Source organism: Poecilia latipinna, unplaced genomic scaffold (assembly GCF_001443285.1).
Source record: "Poecilia latipinna isolate Pla-1442-1.1 unplaced genomic scaffold, P_latipinna-1.0 Scaffold43, whole genome shotgun sequence".
NCBI classification, from domain to species: domain Eukaryota; kingdom Metazoa; phylum Chordata; class Actinopteri; order Cyprinodontiformes; family Poeciliidae; genus Poecilia; species Poecilia latipinna.
In genome coordinates this window covers 621,311-647,598 of record NW_015112659.1, presented here as the reverse complement: position 1 = coordinate 647,598, position 26,288 = coordinate 621,311, and the positions used below count along the sequence as shown (strand labels likewise).

The 26,288-nt window shown below is 39.1% G+C and overlaps 1 protein-coding gene across 7 annotated transcripts in view; it reads left to right on the top strand.

The window, feature by feature from the left end:
* The first annotated feature begins 1,869 nt into the window (after window positions 1-1,869).
* Window positions 1,870-26,288, top strand: part of esrrb (estrogen-related receptor beta) — a 61,894-nt gene continuing 37,475 nt past the window's right edge. The window contains exons 1-4 of one of the 7 annotated variants that reach the window (XM_015049141.1): window positions 1,871-2,189; window positions 4,198-4,335; window positions 9,803-9,871; window positions 23,584-23,993. In XM_015049141.1, the coding sequence (XP_014904627.1) occupies window positions 4,328-4,335; window positions 9,803-9,871; window positions 23,584-23,993 (487 nt within the window). In that variant the 5' untranslated portion in view covers window positions 1,871-2,189; window positions 4,198-4,327. Of the gene's footprint in view, window positions 2,190-4,197; window positions 4,336-6,149; window positions 6,714-8,129; window positions 9,526-9,802; window positions 9,872-23,583; window positions 23,994-26,288 lie in introns of those variants that run through there. The other 6 variants (XM_015049162.1, XM_015049126.1, XM_015049133.1 and 3 more) reach the window with 6 other exon arrangements.

The following is a 26,288-nucleotide window of genomic DNA, read 5'->3' as shown; positions in this document are numbered from 1 at the left end:
TCACACAGCTCAGTGTGCAGGTCCCCATTTTCAAATACAGCTAATTGCATTCGAAAGGAATCAATGATACTTTGGCGGTGACAATATCATTCTTTTAATGTCACTTAATTTCCTGGGTAAAATAATTACATCAATAGCCTGGAACCCATTTCTATCTTTCAGCATGAATTAATCTATTAAGGGCAATAATTACACGTTTGTAATGGATAGGTTTTGCATTCAGAGGAAAATGCAGACAGGCTTCCATTGTGCGCCTGCATGTTGGCACTGTCCTGAGTGTCATTCATTCAGTTTATGAATTGCTCTGAGGTGCTGAGGGGGAATAAATAAAAAATACAGGCATCTCTTATGCAGCTGCTTTCTTGTGCGATAGCCCTCCCTCTAGTGGAGACAATGGAGTCGCATGGTTTTTGCAGTGTGGTTTACAGCTGAGAGAGTCAGTCAACGCTGAGAAATGAGGACAAAAGAAAAAGTGTTTAATTAATCTGAAATCTCCCTTTAATCACAATTCTTAAGTGTAAGAGACTACAGAGGACGGTCAGTGTGCTATAAACCAGCAATGTCCCCTGACTGTTATTATTGCACTGTGAGTGAAAATTATTAATCAGTAAGTTACAATTCACTTTAAAAAGTAAATTGTTGGTCTTTGCATAAGCATGAACGCCTATAGATTTACTTTAAGAGCTTGGGAAGACAGCATAAAGGAATAAGGAAAGACTAAAGCGTCATGCATCGTTTGTGTAACAGAGGAGGTTACATGGTGAAACCAGTTATATTAACAAAAAAAAAAACCTCTATAAAATGTCAGAAAATGTATGTTGCACATACATGTCCAACTCTAAAGGCCAAAAGTCAGAAGAAACGTTTATTTCAAGACTAAATTTGAATACGGTTTTATAAAAAGTAGAGATGCACTGATTAGACATTTTCTGGCCAACACCAATTTTTTTTCCTTTGATTTTTGATTCCATTGATTTTGACCAATGGACATATTTTGTTCTGCAGACTAAAACACATAAACAAGCAAGAGGAAATTAGCAGCAAATTCCTTGATTAGACAGCAGCTTACTGTGTAGCCCATTTCTCCTGTTTTTATCTTTGTGTGAATATCCATGCTTTCCTCACTGTGGGATAATAAGTGATATTTTTATTCTAGTCTATCTGCCAAAAATTTTAATTTCTAGTTTTTATCCAAATTTTAGGATTAAACTATTATTTTAACTAAGCAAGCATTTTCTACTAAAGCCTGAACAGCCTCAACTACTGATATATTGTCAATTTGAGATGAAAATTTACCCGACACTGCAAGGCAACCAGTCAGACAAAATATTGTTTGGAAGAACACTGCAAAAAAAAAAAAAAAGGCAGCATTATTAACATTTATTAACATACATACTTATATAGTAAATATAATAAAGACAGGCTTTGAAATATACACATTTACATTAAATATTTAACAAAAACAGAGACCTGGGAACCAGCTTGACTTTAGCTCTAGCAACGCCCCTGCTAAATACCAGGGTAACCTGTGAATACTTATCTGAAAAAAATATATATATATTTACAAAGACTAACAAGTCTGTCACTTGATACAGTAACTGTGATCTCTGCTGCACAGACGCGACGCTGCAATTGGTCTCTTATTTATTCATCAACTGTGGAAACTGACCGACTGCCTGCCTGCCTGCCTGCAGCAGTGATCTGTCTGCTCTCACCTCCAGTTTTCTCAGGTGAAAACCCACCCACCACACAACGCTCAACCCCGGGCAGAGGTGGGGAAAAAAGAGGCAAAACTAACTAAATTAGAGTGCAGCTGCTGCTACAAACACACAGGAACATTGCCAGAGAACGATGCAGGTGGAGGAAAAAAAAAAGTTTTATTTATTAAATAAATAGTCAAAGAAACAGGAAAAAAGACAGAGACGTTTGCGTCAGAACTTTTCCCTGATCTTGAACCACATTTGACCCGAGCTCCGTGGATTTGGAGGTGTTTGGTTCAGCCGCAGGGCGCGCACCGGAGGAGGAGTTCACGGTGCGTCTGCGGTGTGCGGCGGTTAAACGGCGCGCTCAGACGCACAGACGGAGCCTAACCAACAGCAACACCTGGAGACTCCACTTCCACACAGCCAGTGCGCAGCCTGTGCTCGTTGCAGCCGCGGCGGGGATGGGACATGACCTGTCCGAGTAAGGTACACATTCATATGTGAAGATTCCCTTCCCCCCCCTTTTGTTTTATTTTTTAATGTTTTCTCGCGTGCATTTTACACCAGTTTAGGTCCAATTGAGACGTGTAGATCAACACTTTTCCTCTGGGAACAGTAGCTGATTTATCTTTTCGGTTTGACTTTTTCAGTGTGCAGCAAAAGCTTCAGTATATTTATTTTTTTTACAGTTAAGTCTACTGCTATTTGCTTTAAATTATTTGTTAGATGCGTAAAATATTAATCTTAAGTATGCGACTTTATTTAGAATACGAGCTCTCAGTGTTTCTGTTTAATAAAATTCAGCTCCATACGCTAACAGTGAAACTTAACGTGATTAGATATGAGAAGGTTGTTTCCCTGATGAAAAAGAAACATGTTTAAGTGTTCAGGTTTGAACTTTTTATCTATTCTTATGAATCAAACATCTTTACTTTATTGTTATTCCAAATAACTTTGAATACATTTTATGCCAAGATTCCTAAGTGGTTCCTTTAACTGGAAGTTAATCTTTTTTGGGGGTGAATTATCATTTTAGTAACTAATGTTGCACCTAACAACTTATAACTGGCCGATGCAGATTCCTGCTTTCTATTGATTTCTATTTTTAACTCATTCAGGTTTTTCTTTTTTGAGTACTGTAAGGCATCCAAACAGAGCCCACCCAAGGCTGTATGAGGCCCTAAGCAGAATTTTATCAGGGGCCCCCCTCTAGTCAAGCCCACCCTCCATCACAGCACTTTTTATCCTCGCTTTGCATTGCTCATGCTTTTACAAAAAACCTCAGGAGGCAGAAATTATTGAATTAGCAATAAATTATTAATCTGTTAATATTGTTCAAGCTATGAGGTATTTACTTAGCATGTTTGCTTAATACGTGTAGAACTTCTACATTGAATTTTTCTTATTCAGTTCACTTACACTTTCTGCTGATCCTACATAAAATACAAAGAAAAAAAAAGTTCTGCAGATGCCTGGATGGAATTAGTTTTATTTCAAGAGCAAAGGAAGGAAATACAGGATCATTCCGAGTTATGCATAAAAGCACATGTTCCCTTCCTTTATCTTTTATTATTATTATTATTATTATTATTATTATTATTATTATTATTATTAAACTTAAGAGTGGTGCATCAAAGTATATGTTATTTGTTGTTGCACCTATTGACTGGTATTGTGGGAGTTCTGACTCTTGATTATAATGCTTCAGGAGTTCTAATAGAAAATTGCAGACAAAAACTCATTAAAAACGTGAAAAACAGCAAAGAAAAGAAAACAACTAAATTTTAGATCTTGGCATTGTTTTTTTGATGCCAGAGTTTAAGGTGCTGCAGAGCTATTCTTTATTTGTATCTGACCCGATGCTGTAAAATCAGCTGTCACACGGTGATTTTACATATATGTAAATAAATAAATAATGTGGGGGGCAACGACAACCACAGCAGGGATCTAATGCCTTACAAAGCATGAAGTCGTTTAAAAGCTACAGAAAATTTTTAGTAACTGAAATTAGCTGCCAGTAGGAAGGTAAAAGTTGCATAGAAACCAACTAGTCTCTCAGATATATTGGTGTCCTAACATTCTACTTTAAAAGCATTGCGCTTCATGATTTTTTGGATTCTGAAGTCATTCTTTTGCAGAGCTAAGCCCATAAACATGTCCAGTTTTCTGTACTTATGAAACACTTTGTAATCTGAGAAAAATGTGACTGACTCCATATGAATCTCAATAGAATTTTCCTTAATTTAGTGGCAAAAAGAGAGCAGCTGCTGCATGATCTGTGTCAGCGTGGAGGCTGTGCTGCTGCACATCAGTAGGCCTGTGATGATCAATAGGGACTGCGTGATGTTTTTGCATCGATTATGGAAACGTGAGCCGATGAATGGAACTGGATTCCCCTCCAGGGGTTTTATTCTGTTCCTGTTCAGGAGAGAAAACTGAACAGTAGCAGAGCGATGCCACACACTGTTTTTTTTTTTTTTCATGAATCTCCTAGAGAGTGGCTCTTCCTTGCTCTCTTGTACCTTTGCCGTAGAGGCCGGGCAGCGCCGTCTGAACACCTCGTGAGTTTCTGAGAAGAGGGCAGTCTGCTGTTTTCCTTTGGCCGGACTCAGTCGAGTGTCAGGATGCCATGGTAAGCTCTGTTCCTATAATGTGGGGATACAGTAACACGGAGACCCTCGCTGACTGTGAAATGCTATCTGCATTCTCTGCATTCTTACTGAGCTTGATCAACACAGAAACACAGGCGCTTCTAAAGCTGGGGTTAGAGTAGACAGAGCTGGATTTTCCGCTCCTTTGGAGGCCGATCCGGCTTCCAAGAGTATGACTTATGGCCTGAGATCATATCTCACAGGTGGGGAAAGCTTTACAATGGTTCCCTCACATGCAACACCCAAAAATACAGCTAAAGCACATGGTTCAGTAAAACATTTACTGGGATTTGTTCTTGAGCTTTGTAGCAGGTAAAGTCAACCGATCTTCTCTCTGGACCTTTCAGAAACCTCAGCTGGTGTCAGACTTGATTTTATTTAGAGATGCACCAAGTGAGCGGATGCTCAATTTTCCTTTTTATTCACTAAAGAAAAAAAAAATCAGAGAAAGAGGTCAATAAATGCATCAATCAACAACATGCACTTTGATGCAATTTTTGCTAAGTTGAATAAAAATCTAATAAATAATGTGGAAATAGGCTTTGATGCGTAAGTGGGAATATTTTTCCAATGTCCTGTTTTTCTGTTGGATACTCCCTCTATCAAACAACCAGCAGGACATGTTTTCTTCTATGTGTCATAGTCATTAGACAAATAAAATTCTAAATTGGTCAGACATTAAAGAAACTTAGCTTCGAAAAGACTAATAAAACCCTGGTTCACTTCTTTTTGTAAAACAATAACATTTAGAGTTGAAGTAAACTTGTTTTTTTGTAATTTATTTTTTACTTCTAAGTTTGGACATACAACGTTATTTACAAGTTCTTAGCTGGCTTCATGATGTCTTTTCATCTGGATTTACAGTACTATAAATTATTACTTAGTCTTATGAAGTGTTTAATCTATTTGCCTTCTTATTTTACTTAGGCCTAAAAACATTTTGTTATTTTTAAAAGTGATTTGTTAAGTTGGCACAAAGGCTAAATCTGAATCAGCAAGACCAGAAATTAGTATCTGCTTGGGAAAAGCCTGATTGGTGCATTTCTCCATTTTTGTTGAAGCATATTTAGAGGTGAAACAGACACTTGAGCAAACATGGCTTCCGGTTTTAGACTTGAATATTTGACAGATCTCGCTCTGCTCATGACGCAGTCCCTTCTGCAGCAACTGTACATTGAATCTTTTATTTTTATCTAATAGTTTCCTTCCAAGCACTCAGATTCTTTTGTAATCTTTAAAAGCTGATCTATGGGCAGTTTTGTTGTTTAACTATTTGAATGTTGTATCAAACCTGCATCACATTTTCTCCCTTTTTTGCTTTTCATTCTTGGAAAGAGTAAAAAAAACAACAACAAAAAAACAGTTGATTTAAATCGGAATCAGCACCAGGAATGTGAATTTGAATTAGTCCTTGAACTCTGTGCAAGACTGTTTCTGCGAGTTATTGAATCTACAAAAATCTGTAAAATCTTCAAGTATCTGGACGCATAAAAAGACACTATGGTGAAATAAGAAAAAGATGAGAAAGTATTTCCACTGTCTGTTTTAAAATCACCTGCATCTGTGTTTGACTCATAGTTCACAGCCTTGAGGATCAGACTTTTTCTATGTTTCAGATTAAAACAGAACCCTTTTTGCTGCATCTCCGTTGCCCACGCAATTCGGTGTTTTGTCTACATGCGTGTGAGCCGTGTTGTTGTATGGGTGAGCGAGTGATCGTTCGGATCCCTCCTCCCCGGAGCTTCGCCGGCCCCTCTGTCGCTTTAAGTCCTGCCCCTCGGAGCCAGCCAACAGCAGCTGTTCCATATTCATCAAGCCCTTGAGTCTTAAAGAGCCCTATCCCGAGCATGGAAAGAGTCATTCCTCTCGCTCGCACTCTCATGCTCTCTCCATCTTAGCGTTCATCCCGCTGCTGCCTGCGCTCCTCTGTCTCTCACCTCCCCTTTTTACCTCTCCGTCTATCTGTTCCTCCCTCCTCTGCCCCCTCCTTTCAGCCTCTCCCTCTCTTTCTCTCTCACTCGCTCTCAAATTCTCTTACATACACTCAGACACACACTCTTTCTCTCTCTCGCACACTTATATATACATAAACACACACACGCCACACACATGCTCACGCACACACACTCTCGGTTCATCAGAGCCCGACATACCTGTGCAGGCTGTTGGGGGGGGCAGCGCGGTGCCGGAGGGGCTTTTTGCGGCGTCGTTGTCTCTGAGGGTGCTGTGCTATCATTTGGGGAAGAAGCGGGTCTCAGTTGTTTTCTCTTTCCTCTTCCTCTCATTCCTGGAATGCTAAAACTGGACTGATGGACATTTCCGAACTTTGTCTTCCAGACCCTCTCAGCTATCATAACCAGTAGGTGCAGCTTGTTTCTCTTTTCCACCTTTCACTTTTCTGTTTAACCCAGCTGTTGCATTGAACTTTTATTTCCTTTTTCCATTTGTCTTACTTAAGTTCACTGTTCATCTTATATTTTTGACATCTCTCGAACAAAAAACAAAAAAAAAACAAAAAACCTTTTTGTAATTAAAATTGCAGCTTTTTCTTTTTCGTCATACCAACTTCTGTAAATATTCACTTTTTTGTGCATTGATTCAGGTTAGGCTTGACAGCAACTTAAGCTTAAGCAGGTGCACGTGTCTATAATATTTTGTAAGCATCTGTCTTTGAATGTAAAAGTCTCATTTGGAGCGTGCCTGATTGATTTACTTTGCACCACTGAATCGTACGGGTCCCCTGTCCAGTTGGGTTAAAAGCTTGTTCGCTGATGGCTTTGTTGCCCGAGCCGTCCGCCCAGGCGGAATGAGAGTGATATTGTGAGGAGATGAGATTAGTGTGAATGCTTGGAATTGGAAAGGATGAACTACATGGCAAAATGTACATTTTGCGAGTTGGGAAAAGAGGAACGGAAAGCCTGAGTAACCTCAGAGAGCCGATAGGTCTGTTCCAGGCAGCGGCACGCTGTGCAGGCGAGCTGCACCTCCTCACAGCTCCTGGCTGCTGCTGGGACACGCTGGTTTTCTAACTTCATCAGTCCACCAGTAACTTACACTTAAGACTTAAGACTAAATAAACTGCTTTTGGTTGTGAAAAATATGAATCTATTTCAAGAGAAAGTTACCAAAATGATTTAACTGAGCTAGAGAAAATAAGGTTTTTGCAACCTTTTTGTTTTTATTACACTTGAAGCTAAACTACGTGTTTGTGCAACATATGAGATTCACCAGAAATGTTTAGAGATTTTACTTTTCTTAGTGTGTTAATTTTCTCCTTTCTGTTAATTATTGGGAGGCCTTTTATTATAACTTTTTAATTACATAGTAATTTTTAAAACCGGTATTTAATTAAAATGTATAATTTTGTTGCATATCAGTGAAGCAGTTTTTGTGCTTATTTTACCTTCTATGCCTGTGCAAATGCATCAAATTTCTCCTGAAATCTGCTTTTTTTTTATGACATCACCTAAACATGAATCACAAAATTTCTTTAACGTTTTATAAGTTTAAATGCTTTTTGCTTTCTAATGTTTGTTACAGAACTTTTTACCTTTTAACATAAAATGACAACTAAATCAGCATTTTTTTTCCCCAAGGTTTATTTTTTAATTTAAATATTTTTCCCCACAAATGTGGTTTCCAACTAATATTTAATGAGTATTTATTGTTGTTAAGGAAAAAATAAAGCAGTAAAACTAATTTTGTTTGGAGATGTGTTTTTTTTTTCTCACAACCAGTATTTAATTCTGAATTTAAATAAATTATTTTAGTTAAACGTTGGCTAATTAACTTATCCAATTATGAATGACGTTAAATTAACAAGAAAAAAAAAATCTGCGTAGAATCTATAAGACAGATTTTACCTGTAAAATGGAGCAAATTTCTTTTAGGTTTATAAATGTGCCACAAATAAAGGGGAAATTGTAGAAAATTTTAAATATTAGAAATAGTTTTTATGATGATTCCTTTGGCATTGAAGAAGGCTTAATTTAATAAAGCATGCAAATTTTAAATTTATAATTTGCATATAACGTCTGGTAATCCATAAGCACCCTAAGAATGAATGTTTTTGAAGCCAAGTTGGAATATCAGACTTACTGTTCACACCGCTTCATGAGAAAAGACGCCTCTCGTTTCATATGGAAATTCTTACCTCTGACCTGACGACTTGTCCACTGTGGAGCAGCTGATCAGGGAAACCTCTCCAACTCTGGGCGCAAATTTTGTTTCAGCGGTGTCTCATTTTCGCTGGTGTTTTCAAACTCTCGCTGAGGGGCTGGATGTAGAAGTGATGCTTGGGGTAAATGATCTCTATTGGAGGTTTTCGCGCCTTGCAGTTTACACATTACTGTGGTGGAATCTCTATAAAACACTTTAGACTGTCTCGAGGGCGTCGCCACTTTCTGGGCATCAGACTGAAGTAAAGTTGTTTTTTTTTTAACACACTGATATGCAATTGTAGAAAGCCTGTAATAGAAATTCCACAAAACATTCATATATTACAAGTTTATACTTACAATTGAGTGTGTTTTCCGTGGTAATTTAAGATTCTTTTTAGTGCTATTGTTTCTGTTAAGTCAAAAGTAAATATCTCCTTTTTTTTCTTTGAGCATGTGAGTGTGACGGGCTCGTTGCAGCAGTTGTTCACACTGGTCAGAAATCCGTCATGGCTGCAAGTGTGAATTCTTTGCTGCTTGCTCCAAAGAAAACAAAGAACAAAAAACCAAAAACAAAAACAAAAACAAGAATTGAGCAGCAGTGAATTGGGATTTTACTTCTTTCATTCCTAAACATCTTTCAACACCCACGCTTTCCTTTATCCCTGGCACAGCCACTGCAATAAACTAACAAGGCTATCCAATTTCCCGTCTTGAAATAAGAGCTTTTTAATGTATTTTTAGAGAGGCAGAAAGAAGTTAGCGCACAGTGATGAATTAGATTTCAATTTATTTGACTTCATTCCCAGCTTGCTGCATTAGAGCCTGCAAACAGCCATCTCTGGCGGTCCGTCCGCTTGATTCTTATTAGGTTTCAGAAAACAAGGCGCGGGAATTGCATTAGTGTATCTTAAGTTAAAAGCTCCTTGCTCTTTGACCAAGTGTTTCATTGTTATTGGGTTAATCAGATTTTTGCTGTCTTCATGGAGATGCTATCGCAGGTTAGAGGCAGTGGTGAGTAACCAAAGCAGCCGCGCTCAGACACTATCCAGATGGGATCAGCTTACGGTAATTTGGTTTCAGAATACATTACCAGAAAAGCCTCCTGGACGAGGATGGCCACCCCACTGCAGGCCAGGAGCCGCTGGCCCCTGTGGCCAGGCCGTGGACTTCCTCTGGTCCACCTGTTGCTTTAATCTCCCGCAGCTTTTAGGAGGATTTCAGATGTTTCTTTTGTGCTTAAATTTGAGATTGTTGTCCAATTCTAAATACTTCTTCCTTGTATCAACAGGGCTTTGTTGTCCAAATCATTAGAGAGATTCCTGAGTCCAATGGCCACGCTGGAGACCTCTCATTTCTGGTATCTAGTATCATTACTCTTACTGTAAAATAGGCATGGGAGATCCTCAACCTATGATAACATAGTGTCAAATTATCACAGATTCACAAAAACTGTAGCCACAATTAAGGGGGTCTAATTGTTTTCATCTAAAACAGAAAGGCAACAAATATTCCCACTGCTTCTAAAAGATCTAACATATTGACCAATATAATTCAAATAATGGGAAGTATAACTTTTAATTGTAAATTTGGTTTTCGTACCTAGACTTTTGAAGAAAAGCATTGAACAAGTTTTAAGTAAACATGCTTTTTAAAGAGCAACACAATAATAACAAGTTCATATTGGTTTAATTAGTCCATCGGTGACAGAGCCAGCAGTGACATGACTTGACATGCCACTCGTAGTGAACATGCTATAGTTTTTAATAACATTACCTAAATAAGTGAAGAGATGAGGCATATTTAGTTCCCACACCAGCAATAAAATTATTTTCAAACAGCTGAATATATCTTTGCTGTTTGCAGCTAAGTGGCAGTGTGCAGCAATAGGTGGGTGAGGAAGAGTGTGGCTTTTTCTGTTCTTCATAATTAGTCAGGCTATCAGCATGCAGTGAGCTGCTTAACTGATATGGCGCTCGTAGTTTGCTTAATGTAAAAAGCATGGAAAGTATTTTGACAACTTACAAAAAACAAACTTTTTAAGTTGTGAATGACTTCCTTTCACAACTTAAAGAAACAGCATACACTGCTATTCATTAACTACACATTTTTGAGGTATGTTCTTCACTGCAAGCCCATCTGCTTTTTAAGATATACTTACATTTTAGATTCTACAGGGATCTGAAAAATAGCTCACTTTGTTTTGTTTGCCAAATAACTATATAAAAGCATAAAACCACTCTTAACTTAGACAGTTTATGTCATTGATTAAAAAAGAAAAACCTTCCAGAACACCTAAAGGTGATTTTAGCTATTTATGGACTGACATGAGGTTGACAGGAAAACCCTGAGTAGAATTACAACAGTGTTTACACAGAAAATAAACATGTATGCCATAAACAGCCACTAAATTTCTAAATTTAGTAGTACTTTCAAATGCAGAATATGATGCATTTTAACTTTTTGTAGTTCTGTTCCTCATAAGAAACGAGTAACTAGTTACTTGCTAACTAGTTGGGCTATCTGCTGAGGTAGTCTGCATCTTGATACGTAACTCGCTTGTGGTTTTCAAAACAATGTTACCCTTTTAAGAGTGAGTTCACCAGAAATATCTCCAAACTGATGAAATTGTCCATCTTTTACTCAGTGGAAATATTAGTAGCCCTCTTTCGACCAGCTGACCAAAAGTGTGCAGCAACAAGTGGGGGAGGGGACACACTGTGTTTCTCCATGCTCTGAACAGCACTGAAGTCAGGAACCGAAGGTTACATAGATGTATGACCTATTCTTGCTGTAAAAATGACTCCAAACTCGGGATAAAACAAAAATAGTTAATGTGTCTTGGCAGTTTGTTGTTGGCAACTTTTCTGTAGCCTCAGAAGCCTTAAAGTTCATGCTAACATGATGGTAGAAGGCTTTCTTTTCCCCCTTGTCATGTCAAGTGGTTGCTTTAACAAATGCAGCATAAATTCAGCCAGTTTTTTTTTTTTTTTTTTCTTAAACTGGCTTTCATTTTACAATTATCTCAGTGTTGTCATAACATGCCGCCCCCTCAGATCTTAAATTTGGCCTTTCCACCTCTTGGCGATTACCTGCCTTCCTTCTTTGGTTATTTCACAACACCCACCTGCATGGAAACAAACAGCCTCTGCTGAACGCGCCCCCTCCGGATTTCTCGCCCATGGTAACCTTGGACACCTCCACCGCAGTGTGAGAATCTGTTTAAAAATAACCAGGTCCATTAGTCTAGAAAGGATAATGCTAGCCTATGTGGGCTCTCATGCCCTTGTGGCAGCAAAGTGCTATCACTGACACGTTGCGTCAGCACTTCTTCCTGTTGCTCTGACGCTCAAGGGCTCCTCTTTAGTCACTCACACATGCATATGTGCAGGTATTCAAATGCACAAACAGCAGAACCGAAGCTGAAGAGAAAAAAACAAAAAACAAAAGTGACAAATGAAGTGTTTTGGTGTTGCATAAGTAAAGTTTGCGTTACTTGTAAAGACTCAAATCTTTTATAGAGTGTTTGTCTCTGCAGTTCCTGTAGGAAATGTGATGTAATGTGGAGTAACTACATGGGTGTTTATCAGTGGAGGCCATTGGTATTGAGCAGCCAGTTGTTTGAAGGTTATGTTTCAAAGCAGTAATTGAAATGCAAAATAACATTAGGATCGATGGTTAGCTTTGTTTATTTATGAAATCAATATTGGAACCGTCCGTCACAGCAGCAGCTCTGATTCTCACTGACAGCTTCACCAGGTCCCCTCTGCAATAAACTCTGCAGCTACCGCGGCGTTTGTTGCCATTATTTCAATGTCTGTGCTAGAAGGTTTTAAGGTAGTTACAACTCAAATGGGTTCTTATCAAAATTAAAAACTAATTGAAAACTAGGCAGATTACCGACATCAACATACGCTTTCAAATTTCAAAAAATTTTCCATCTAAGTTACTGTTTCAAAGTCAATTTTAAAACGATGAAAGCAAAAAGGCAGGAGTCAGGATTCATAAAGTCTTGTGTGAAAAAACACAGCCCCTCCTCCATCTGTTGCTGCACACTGTCGGTCAGCTTGCTGACAGAAAGCTACTGCACTTTTTCCTCACTTTTTCTTGTAAACACCTACAGTCATGTTGTTGAAACTTAAGGAGTGCCACTGATGATTCTCATTAAGTTAATGTCATTTTAAAACTAAACTTGGCAAGGCATGAACTGACTGTGTGTGCATTGTGAAAGTGGCATTTTTAATCACTTTTACAGTGTGTGAATTGGCCTACATCTTCAACATACTTTGGATTTAAAATGAAAGTGATCAGTGGCGCTTTACAACAGATAACGCCACACTTATACTTTTAGCAGTGTGCAGCAGCAGCAGTAAATTACTCAAAGCTCGATGCAGACGGCAAAAACTACATTGATTCGAAAAGGACTTGAAAGCTAAGGAAGGCTAAAAAAGAAAAATATTTATAGTTTTAAAACTCATTTTTCAAACCTTGGTATAATAATGTTCTTGCAGCCAGTTCATGAGCCCTGTGTAGCAACAAGTGGGGGAGGGTCAGCAACTGCTACTTTAAGAGAGAGAATTCTGGCATTGTATTGAAAAGACTTTAAACCATTGAACTGACCTGAGAAAGTAACTTTAAAACTTACCTTGATACCAGTAACGAGCTGGTTGTTTTGTTACTGTTTTCACATCCACTTTGCGGGTTTACTGTTGCTGATAGAGGCTCATGATTATTTTAAAACAAAGCTCCCATTCTGCCAGCTGCTGCTCTGCCATGCAGCAGAGTTTAAATTTGATTATTATGGCTGGATTGTGATTTTTAATATAATTTCGCTGATTTAATTTTATTATATCATAATTTGTAATAAAAAAAAAATCTTATGGCTTTATTGGGACTTTCTTGACATTTTGTGAACCTTTCTGAACATGTGTGTTGTTGCTTTGTGTAATATCAAATATATTATGATCCTATGATGATGATGATGTGTGTGTGTGTGTGTGTGTGTGTGTGTGTGGGCGTGGGCGTGAGTGGGTGTGTGTATCCTCTCTTCATTAAAATGCAGTCTTATTATTATACAGCAATTAACCAGTCATATGTAAAAATACTCTAATTTTGATAGGCGATACTCAGGTAAAATCCTGAAAAATCAGACTTTTTTAAAAATCCTGTTTATTAAGTCCACCAAATGTAAAACTCTATTCAGATTCACCTTTTTGAGGTTATTGAAAACAATACCAAATTTGAGTTCATATGATTTGAATCATTACTTATTATAATTTGAATTCCTTAATTTTGTGTTACATTCAAAAATACGGCATCTTTCCGAAGCATGCTGTAGATTTTCTTTTATTCGCTTTAGTCATTAAATGAATTGGAGCCTTTCAAAATTGTATTTTTCCTCTCAGACTTCAAAGACAGCAAGAAATGGGCAGCAGGTGCGTAAAGCGCGGTAGGTTTTGATACCTCGCCTACAGCACCAAGTAGGCTCAAACGGTGACACTGAGTGACTGACTGCTGAACCTGCGACATGCGTTTAGATTTCACCTCCCCCTCCTAAAGGCGACGTATTAATTCAGGAAATCTCCCCAAAGTTTAATTATTCCTGAATGGTGTTGTGGTGGACACAAGCGTATAAATCAGTTAGGCCCACCCGCTTTCTTTTCTTTTTTTTTTTTTTATTGCCAGCACTATTTATAGAGAATGTGTGGCAGCTGGTAGAGATGAGCCTGTAAAAAAAGCTGGAGGCTATTGCTGTGACTGTGTCGGCCGCTGTAGCGTGTGACAGTCATAACAATGAAGTTTCTTTAGTAACATCAGCGCTCCGCGGCGCCGTTTGAAATGTGCGCCTCGGAATGCGTCCTGAACGGCAGAAATGAAGTTGCGTTTTCAACTGGATTAACATGTTATATCATTATTTTAACGGTTCCCGTGAGCCGCGATTACGCGGTGTCTGTGAGCCTTTGCAAACATTGACACATCTGATTGTGTTTAAATCTTCACCTGATAAGCCTGCAGCTTTTTGGCCCACTAATATTGGACAATTTATTTGTGTGTGTGTGTGTGCGTGTGTGTGCTTGAACTAGTTTGTCTTTTTATGTTTATATCTTCTTCTGCAGAGAGTAATTTATTTGGGGCTGTGGAGAGATTGGGTCTTTGTCTTAAGCAGGTAGAGTTTCCCCCCCTAAATAAGGACGGCCTATCAGAGGAAGATTAATGAAGTAATTTCATGCATGGCTCTATGCCTTCGTCCTCCTATATGCACAGTGACTGTGTCTAAACCTGTGATTTACATTCGACTGTGCTAAATAGCCTTAACCCCCTGTAATAATATTTCTCTGTTTGTGACACACACACACACGCACACACAGTTAAAACTATTCAGCACAAGCAAGGGTTTCCAATAACTTTTTGATAGAATTACCTCCTTTCTTAGATTTTTATTTGTTCATATTCATTTTAAGTTCACGCTTCCATAATTCACATTTTGAAATGTCATATATAAAAAAAAAAAAAAACACTACTACTTTGAGTGTTTTATTCATATTAGAACCTTACAAATACTGTAAAACTTTCATTCCTGTAGTTTTTCAAATAGATGTTAGTGAATATGCTGGAATGATGGAGCATGCAGTCCCACAGCTGTTCCTGTACTACATTCATGTCTTGCTAAAAGAAAGTTTGACTGTTTTTTTTTAAAGTTTTTTTTGCAGACATGGCTTGTAAAACAAACAAATGGGATTGCAGAAATGTGCAACCTTTGATTTCGTTGCACAAATAACAGCCTGCTAACAAATCCAAAATGGCTCCGGCCAGAATCCCAGAAGGAAGGAAGATTTATACATCTTTAGCAACATGAAAGTTGTTGCAGTTGAAAGACACAACAAATTTAACTATGGTTTCTTGTGAATGCATAGACATACAATATGGAGATCAGCCAAAATATGGTGTTTGTTCAAATAACTAAGCTTTGAACGCTCAGAAAATTTGTACTGGGACTATTATGAAGACTTTATCGACTGATTGACTCACACTTTTCTTTTCCATCCCAAAGTTTTCTCCCAGACTCTTGAGCTTTAGCTCTTGGTTGCTAAGATCTTGATCAGGTGTGAATCTTAAAGACAGTCCTGTCCCATCCGTCTGGCCAAAAGTAATACTATGAGAACCTCATGTCTCGCTAGAAATCACCTACAAATGAAAGCAGCAGATTGATTTTCTTCAAATTTTGTAATTTATCACACAATCTGTCTAATCTAAGAATTATTTTAATGCTTTTATGTTAAAATGCATCCCAGCCAATCTGAAGGGAAGCATATTTTCTCATTTCTTTGCCCTTCCCGCAAATTATGAAGTGAGGGTTTGCCAGAAGAATGACTTGACATGTTAGAAGAGAGTATTGGGATTTGCATCAGTAACATATCATAGCATAAGGTTGTGCCTGGTGTTTTCATTATTTTCTTTATTTATTCAACAAAAGTAAATGTATAGACATGTAAATTAATCCATGTTTGTTTCTATTTGTGTTGACATCTTTTTTATTATTAATTCTTAATATAAAATATTATTTTCAGAATAAATAACTTCAATAAATTGTAATGTTGGTTTTGGAGGAATGCTTTCAACTGAAATTACAACCAATAACAATTTTATTTGACATCAGTGGTGTTAATGAAATCTGTTTGGTTCGGCAAGCTTTGGGAGAAACAATCTTATTCCAGTTGGGCGTAATTACTTTTCATAATTTTTAAAGACACTGCACATTTATGTTGTCAAATTAAACCATGACTGTGCCTCACAATGGATGTGAAGAATGGTAATCTGTTTTAATGAAAAGGCAGAATTAGAAACTTGATCCCAGATGTATGAGGCTGGAATTATCCCAGATCTTTCCTTTAACATACAGTGTGATGAACAGTTCAATCCTGCAGAGAGTTTTTTCCCCACTGGGGTTGCATGGGCAGCGCGTTAATTCCTTTCTTAGACAGTCGCTCCCACATTTCCCCCACTGACAGTAGCTCTATCATTAGCCGGCTACTTCCTTCAACATCCTGAAATCAGCCCCCTTAGACGAACAGGATCTGCCCGGTGCGGCCCAGACAGTTTACGTCAGACAAACAGCAGCGACTGTATCACAAGAGGACCTTTCTTTCCTTTCCAGTAGCTCCTCTGATGGAAGGAGGCGGGAGGGACGGATCAATAGATGTGATCTGCTTCTGGGCCGGCTCGGTCTCGTGGTCCTGCCGGAGCGTGGGGCTCATGTTGTCGCGGTGGACTGAGCTCATGGCTTTTTAAAGACTATAATGACATAACTGTGAAGCGGCTAAATATAATCCTTTGCTGCAGTCCTTAAAAAAAAAAAACAAAAAAAAAAAACATAATTATCCTGTCTGCGGTCCCCTCAAGTGGTAACCCTGCACATCTCCCTAGCTTGCCCACTCTTGATCTGGGACCCTCCTTTCCAGTTGTAACAATAAATACTTCTTTCTCTGACTCTTTTTTTTCTCTTTTCTTTAGAGATGTACTGATAAGATTTTTCCTGGCTGATACCAATTTTTGTTTTTTACTTCTCTCATTTATCTTCTGCTGATTTCAATTTTGATGCAGATTTGATTATATTAGGAATGTGGTGAAAATGCGTTGCAGATCCTTTGGTAGAGGTAATGGTTTAAGTTTCTCATATCAAGTCATTTCTATAGCACATTTCAGCAACAAGACCGTGTCACCTCACAACCACTCTAAGCTCAAAAAATGAGCAAACAAATAAATAAAATAAAAAAATAAATAAATAAAAAAGACTAAAGTCTTAGGAATTAAGTAAGAAAGGCTTGAATTTCATCTGATTTGTAGTTCAGATCATGAATCAGTTTTTCCTAAAAAAGGTTGGCAGCTATTTAAGTAATCCACACAGGGTGCATTCAAGTGTCTTTTAGCTTTAAACTCTAGGTGTTTTAAGTTTCAATGTATTTAATGAATAAGCGAAATTTAAATTTAATCAGGGGTAATCATATGTTTCAATCTCTGTCCGACTGATTGGTGCATCTGAGCTTTTCATCATGTTTTTTTCCTTTCTTACTTTGTCTTAATGTTTGTTTGTTTTTTATCTTTCCTTTTGTTTGCCTCTATGGATCTGCACATCATAAATCTCTGTCAGCTTCTCCTGAGTGTCTGGCATATCTGTTAATAAAGAGGGCCCTCCTCTCTTTCAGGTCTACCTTTCCTCCCTCCTCCTCCCCTCAGTCATCTCTCTCTGCCAGAGCAGGACTAATGAATGAGAAACTCCAAAATTAGAGGCCTCTCCGTCATAGATTGGATTGGTCCCTCTGGAGTGCCGGGTTTGCCTCCAACCTGACCACAGCCATCAAACCAACCCTCCTCCCCCGATATTTCCATTTTTTATATTCTGTATTTAGCAGAAACATGCATTTGAACACACGTTCGTGCTCACTGTCCCAGGAGTAATTCAGCCTCGTATTCCCCTGATGGTCTTTAACTTGAAATCAGAGATGCAAAATCCAGACAGCATATTTTTGGAGAATTGCGCGTCTTTAAGCATCAATCGGGTCCATAACAAATTGTGTAATTACTCCTGCACATTTTCTCTCTATAGTCCTTACATTTAAAAAAAAAAAAAAATCACAGTCCACAGTTCACATCTCAAATAAATTTTTAAGTTTATATCGGCCAGGGAAAGCTTGATCAGTGCATTTATTTTTCCTTTTCTGAGGTTGTGAAGATTTTGGGTCTCGTCCGTCCCAGAAATGACTCCCCGCCTGTGCGTGTTGGAGCGCTAAAAGGTACCGCTGGCCCCCGAAGGAGAGGTCAGCCTGGCAGCTGCTTGTGTGTCTGTCTGTGGTGGGGAGCTCTGTCAGGAGCTAATTGAGTTCGTCCTACCAGCGCTGACTCTGGGGCCAATGGCTTATCAGGCCACATCGCTTGAGGCCCTCAAGACAGATTTGCCCCCAGTCGGGGCATCTGATATCACCATCGCCCTGCTTGCTGATGTCAACCCCCACCGTATAATTCCCCCCCGCACTTACACAGTCTGATCAGGTAGCAGGGATGTGACACACACAAGTGTGAAAAGATGTTTTTGGGACATGTAACAAGAATTTCCTCACTGTTCCGGCTGGATCTCAGACACAGTTTTGGTTGGCCAAACATAAAACGAGGTGGAAGAACTATTTCAGTGTCCTCCTCTCTGCGGGAATACTTTCAAATTGACTGTAACAAATCGTGTTCATGCCGATGTTCTGAATTTCATTCTCAGGTGAGAAAGAAGGCGAGAGCTCCACAGTTCTCCTCCTGGAAGCTGAGGAGCTGCAAGTGTAGTACGAGCTGCCAGATCGTTAGTCCGGCTAATCCCGGCCGCAGTCGCACCGGCGGAATGATATTAGGGATCTGAAATGCTGTTAGGAGGGCCAGGTGGAATCAGATTAAAACCAAACTGCGCAGTGTGCGTTTACGGGGCCCATAACCTTCTACTCAGCATGAATTTTGATCGGTACAAAGGGAACAAAAGGAGGAGGAACAGAGAAAGAAAAAGACAGAGGGGAGATACTATGTCTTAGAAGAGAGCCGTTCCTTTGGGCAGCCGGGCAGCAGAATCTGAAAAGGCTCTTAGCTCGAGGAAGGAAGAAAGAACTATAGATTTTACAGCATCAAGTCTCAGATAGTTCAGCAAACCCTTTCCTGTCTGTTCTGTCTGTGCACCACATGAGCTAATTACTACCTGCCCCCACATAATGAATTATTTATCAGGACTATTGCTGCTGTCAAATAATTTAATGCTCATAATTCATTTTCCGCTTACAATTGTATTTATAGATTTAAATTGGTCCTGTCCTGCTGGAGATTAGGAATATTTATAGAAATATTTTAGACTATTTGATTAATACAGCAGGTTTAAGTGGTTAGTATTCGCTCAGCATCATTAATCAATATAAGCGGGCTTGTTAAAAACATAAGCATATAGTGGTGGTGGCAATGTGTCATACCAGAATGAGTTAAGGGGTTTCCAGTCTGCACATTTATTATAAATGACCACGTTGAGCTGGAGGGGAAACAGTTAAGACACTTATGCAATTATGCTAAGTGTCACCCTGAGGATGGCCTTTGAACCGAGGTTAAGCTCACTCTGAATTTGTGAAATAAAAGCTAAATGGAGCCATCTTGTGCTCCTGCGTTTTAATATATTGCCTCTAATAAGCCGAGTGCAGGTGGCCTGTCGTGCAGGTGCACATATCCATCTGAGACATAGAGCATAAAGCAGATGAACACATAGGTGCGTGTTAATTTATAGGGATGTAATCTGCATTCATTATCAAGAGCAGCAAGGCCCATTCTAGAATGAGATATAAGGGATTAACAATATTTGTGACTGCAGTAATGCTAGAGAGTAAATTATGAATTAGAGCAACCAAAAACTACAGTAGAGAGGCTGGAAAGATTTGACCTGCTGATACTGAATTTAGACAATTTCTGTCCAGGGATTATTATTAACAAACCATTTTAGTCAACTTTTCAGTTAAAAATATATATAAAAAAAAATCAACTACACAACTTTACAATTCTTTATTATTTATTTTGCACACCTGAAAATGTAGAAGTGCATCATAAGATAGGTTTTAGTGGAAGGAGCAGTCAAAATAAGTAACAGTTGTGCCTATTTGAAAGAAAATGAATTAATCTGCTATTATTTGTTAGAATGCCAAACCATTAAATCATTTAATGTAACTATTATTGGCACCTGAAGTCACTCTTCTGTTGTGCCACATCCATAAGCGGTGTCGTCACACAATGTGTCAGAGAGAGAGCACTTGGTATTGCAATGCTCTGCCGTGAAAGCAGGTTTTACTAATGTCTTCAAATCTAAGGCAAAACATTTGGAAATTGCATTTCAAACTGTCCTCCATGTCAAAAATGAGCAATTAGGTCACTTAACATGATTAGCAGTGCAAACTTTTCATCACGTCTAGAATTAGTAAACCCATTTCTTAATTGTGAGAGTTTCCAAATTCTGACAAAATGTTAGAAATGATAACAGAAGATGGAAACTGAGAAACTGTGTTGTGATAAGTTAAGCTTCCTGCTGAAGCTTAAGTTTCATAAACTGAACAGCTGACATGAAAATTCACTTCCTTCCTTCTGTCTTCATTGTAGGTAACTCACCATACTGAAAATATATTCTTCCTTCGAGTAACTTTAGAAACAAACAATAATGTCAGAACGATCTCTTAGTGCTTGGTATGACCACATGCGCTCACAGATTGGAAAAAAAGGGTCAGATTTTTAGCTTCAATCACTGGTCAGGCGTAAAATCGTCTGATTTTAGTTGCCCGCAGATTTCTTGGTGCATCTCCACTAAATTGAATTTAATTTCTCTAATAGGAAAAAGCATGTCTGTTCATTTTTATACAGTGAAGGCATTTTAATGGAAGAAGAATTTCAAGACTGCTCAGACAGAAGGGCTTATAACCACAAGGTCAACAGATTTAACAGGGGACATTTTTTATTATTTATTTTAGCAGTTAACCTTTTTGTGAATTTCCAGAAGTGGTGGGCACCCAGAGCTCCGATGAATATACATGACAGCAGGGGAGGGGAAACCCAGGAATGAGATTTAATTTGACACGCTGACCCCCATCTCCACGGGTCCGGGAAGCCGGGGTGAGAAAATAAGGTTGACCCAGTGACCCCCTTGGGCCTGAACTCCTCCGTCACCCATTCTTACAATTAAATCAGCCTGAGAGAGCAGGAAGCTGTTCGACCAACCAATGCCGTGATTATGGTGTCTCATCTCCTGTTTGCTCTGTGGAGCTTGCAGACGTGTTGCTGTCGTCCAATCAGACACGCGGAGCCCACTTGAAAACACCAACCCCTCCTAGTTCAAATGATAAACTGACTTATTAAACATTCAAATATTACGATTAGTTGGCAATATGCTAATGGAAGTAAAGCACAACTTGGGCTGCCACTCTTTTTGAACCCCTCAATCTGTATTTGCATAAGCTGTGCAATTTTGCTAATGCAGGCAAGTGCAAGCAACCTTTTACCCTTCCCATGGTGCCTAATGCAAAGAGTGTGCATACATGTTAGAGGGTGACCTCACCATAACCCTAAGAGGTTACTGTGTGTCTACACAGCATCCCCGATACATTGAGTAATTCATTTCCCCTCCTTGTTCACCCCTTCAACTCAGTCTAAAGAAAATATGTGCGGACACCCCGCACCGACGCTCCCTCTCCCTCTGCCACCGTTCACTCAGTGCAATTTCAAGTTAAAGGTTATAGAGCAGGACTGAAATACATTTATATAGGCATGGAAAGCCTCAGAGTGCATTTTGTGGCCACGGCCAAAAGGCTGCACTTTAGTCTGCACACGTTACAGCATTAGATTACATGTACTCCAAAATACAGTTATAAGGCAGACAGTGAAAAAGTCAATATCTTGCCATCATGTTTCCTTTTGGTTCACTGCTGACTCAAGGAGACAAGCGAAGGTCCGCTGTGCTCTCTAAACTATTGAGATGCCCCCGTCTTGATTTGTCCAGTTTGTGTACGTGCGTGCACTTGTGTGTGTTCGGTTATTTGAGCATTCTTGATTTCTGTCCCTCTGCCTCTTGTTCGTTTTCCCTTTCCTCCCTGTCAGTCTGTGTGTTTGCATTGTGCAGAAAACGTGTGTCGACGTTTGTGTTGCAGTTGTGTGTGTTTGTTCTCTGAAGGACTTTAACAGCTGCCATAGCGTGTGGCTAATGAAGCACTTAGGATCCTGGTTCGCTGGCTTAAATGAATGTGAGGACACAGTGACTAAGAGAACAAAAGATTACACAAACTAAAGTCATATTCATTAGAGGTGAAGCAATTGGTGGATTTTGCAAGGCTTTAACCTACTGAAGCTGGCTTTGGCTGGTTTCCCCATGAACATCTCCCAAAATGCTTAGCTTTCCTGCTGTGAATGATTATTAATTATTTATATTAGGAACAAAGGCAATGTCACACAGTCTGTGTTAGAGAGCAGTCACTGTGAAATGGTCAGAGAGTTGACGTATGAAACTATCGTTATTGCGTTATATTGGTGATTAGCACAGTTAGCGTTTCTAACAATAAACATATGTCAAAAAAAACATAACTTATGTTTACTCAGATTTCCAAAACACTGCAGACGTTTTTAAATCCAGCATGCTCCGTAAAAGAGAGGAGTTAAAAGCTGGGCAAGGATAACAGATGAACTTTACACAATTTGTTCAACCTTCCTGTTATCTGCTGAATACTTTCTCTATCTTGCTTTCTAGCAGTCTGCATGAACGGCAAGCTTGCCTCAACATATTGAAAGTACAGTTTCATTTTCATAGTCTTTTACATTTCTGTGCTTCCTCTGATCTCAACTTTATTATCTTTGAGAATAAAAGTGGCAAACTTAGAGTTGTCTTCCCACAGTAACAGTTTCCACACCAAAGAGTGTTGTAAGTGTGATCTGGTATGGCGTAGTGTGCTCACTGGCTTTGACAGACTTTTTAAGCTAAACAGGATAAAACAGAGCAGCTTTGTTGTACTCCATACATGATTAATGTTATCTGTCAAAAGTTTTGCTACCTTCCGGCCTAAGAATAAGAAGCACAGCTTTTAAAATAGTTTATTATATCTTTGTGCTTCCTCATTACATTTCTACACACTTCTCTGAAACTGAAAGCTGAATTTCAGTCCCATGTGAGCAGTAACACCAAAAAGTGTTGATGCTACTGTGGCCTTTTAGCGCTTAGATATGTTGATTTCAATGACTGGACAATTTTTCATCTTTGTGTATGGAACAGTTTGACGACTGAAAATAAGCTTATTCTGGTCACTAGATCATTGTTATATTGTGCAATAATCTTTAAACAAATCTTAGTTATTGTAAGGATTTTTGTAAATTGTATTTTAGATCGATTAACAAGAAAAGTTACTTGTTTAATTGTTGTTAAGCTCTTACTGTACTCCTAATTTAAATTTATTTCTGCTAATCATCTTTCTCCCTCTTCTTCTTTGTTCCCCCCACATCAATCCTCCTCCTACTGCCTCCCCCTCACCTCTTATAAAGGCTGCTGAATAGAATGGCCGCTGATGAACGGCATCTACCGTCCAGCTGTGGGTCCTACATCAAAACAGAGCCATCCAGCCCCTCCTCGGTCATCGACACGGTCAGCCACCACAGTCCCAGCGGAAATTCGGACGCCAGCGGCGGCTATGTCAGTACCATGAACAGCCACTCTAACGGCCTGGACTCTCCACCCATGTTCACCCCCGGTGGGCTCGGCGCCGGCTCCTGCCGCAAGCGCTACGACGATTGCTCCAGCACCATCATGGAGGACTCGTCCATAAAGTGCGAATACATGTTAAACTCCCTCCCCAAGAGGCTGTGCCTGGTCTGTGGAGATATAGCCTCGGGGTATCACTATGGGGTAGCTTCTTGTGAGGCCTGCAAAGCCTTTTTTAAAAGGACAATACAAGGTATTTCCCCTACTCTCCCCTACCGCTATTTCATCTCATGTTGCCACATCAACAGACACAAAAACACCCTGACATACATGAAACCTCTGGTTGCAGAGCAACACTGAAACATACTCAAGGAAAGAGATTCATTTAATACCTCTAGTGGAAAATATATATTTTTTCATGTTGCCAGCCTAAAATATTTCAACTACTACTATTTTAAATATGACACAATGTAAACTTGTCTTCTGTTAGGCTGTGAGTCAGTTTGCCCTAAACTTATTTTCTCTATTAATTTCTAGTTTGTATCCATGCACTTCACATTTCAAACCAGTTGATTTCTTTAGGGATTTTGATGAATTAGTTGAGATACGTGGTTCTGATAAGCATATGAAGTATGAAGAATTTTGGAGAGATTTTTCAGTCCAACCATCTCATGCTTTTGTAGTTTTGGTCATTTCATACCCAAATTTTTAGGGTATAAATTGGAGAAATGTGGACGGAATTTTTGTGTGTACAAGGGAAACATTTTTTAATTCACACTGACAACTGATTAAAACAATTTTCTGTATTATGACATAGTCTACTGTGAGGAAATGCAGCAATGCATCTCTAGTAAACAATATATTGCAACATGATGTTGCTTGGACTTGTCATGGTTTGACCAGGGGTCACAATCTGTCACGTGCCATGAGAATCTAAGGGTAAAAAAGAGGATTAGAACAACAATTGTTAAAAAGTGGAATGACAGTAATTTCAATTCTGTGAAATTTGAACATTTTATGACTAAGTAAGTACCAAGTAACTTAAAAATTGTGACACCTGATCAAACTAAAATCCAGGGTCTCAGAGGTTGCTAATATTTATCAGAATCACATAATGACATTATTATCCACAAAACTACCAGTAGATCATAGAAAATTACTTTAAATCATCACCTATCAAAGCAGGAATGAAAGGCGAAAAAGCCACAAAGTTAGGTACAAAATGACAGAAACTGCAAAAGAACAAAATAACATGGAGCAAAACGGTCAGTATCCGTAATTGTTATAAAACAGAAACTGGGGTACCTTTGACATAGAGAGATTATGCTGCCATCATCTGTCATGATCAGTGGACTTATCCCACAGAGGTCAGATTTGTTTTTTTTTTTAACCCCAACGCCAAAGAGAGGAGACTCAAAAGCACATTTTATTTTTCCTGTCCTGTTTGTGTGTGTATTTCTGCATAGGGACTGATTTGGTTATCTGCAAGACACAATGTATTGCAGCTTCTCATTAGAGAGGCAATGAAAGACCCCCAACTGTGAAACTGTGTGCTCTGCTCCAGATTAATCAGGAGGAGAAAGATATTGTTGAGCCGGGGAAAAAAAAAAAAAAAAAAAATCTGCACAACAGGCACAGCTGCTCAGGTCAGGACTAAGCTCTGTTGGCTTAGCAGTGGAACACATGCAATGGGAAAATCAAATAGAAAAGGTAGATGAGCCAAATCGAGATTCCTATTATGCCTTCCATCCATTTTCCTCTGTAAATTTTTATCAGCAAATGATTGCAGGAATTACACACAGAGCAAGTCTGTCTGTCTTGATGCTAGGTGTTGATTTTGGACCTTGCAGCCCTATCAGCTTTAGACAGTCTATGTACCTTTTGCAGGCAAACAAAAGCATTAGGCCAAATCCTCCTGTTTACTCATGCTGCCATCAGCAATCCTGTCTGTTGACAAAAGATGAACATTTTCTCTCAAGTAGCATAACTGAGCTTTTGTCCCCTCAGTAAAAGTATACTGACAGCAACACAATTGAACAGAAACGATGCACTGGGGAAAGAAAGAGACGTCTTAAGTGGAGCAATGGTCCAAACAATTAAGAGCAAGGTACAAGGAGGGGGGAAAAAATGGAACGCTCCTCTTTTTTTTTTCTCCCTCACTTTGCATTGTCGATTTGAAATCCCTCTCTTTCTCTTCTTGGAGGGCTGCCTGTAATGGAGCTAATCTGCCGTCGTTTGTCCGAGCCACAGGAGTTTTGTCAATAACAATCAGCGTTTGGAAAGTGTAATTAAGGCCGAGGCTTTTCATTAGGAGGAAGGGAGGGGGCTGTCTCCAGGGATGGGCATGCCAATTAGAAACTCAGGCACGCGTCGCCGGGTAATTTCAGCGAAAGGAGGGGGAAAAAACCCAGGACTTCTTTAGATTGGAGAGGGACCCTGCTGCTCCTTCAGAGGAGAGGAGGGGAGGCTTAATGGCATAATAATCAGACAGGGGTCCCGAGCAGAGGAGGCAGGAGGACGGAGAGACTTTTTTTTTTTTGGGGGGGGG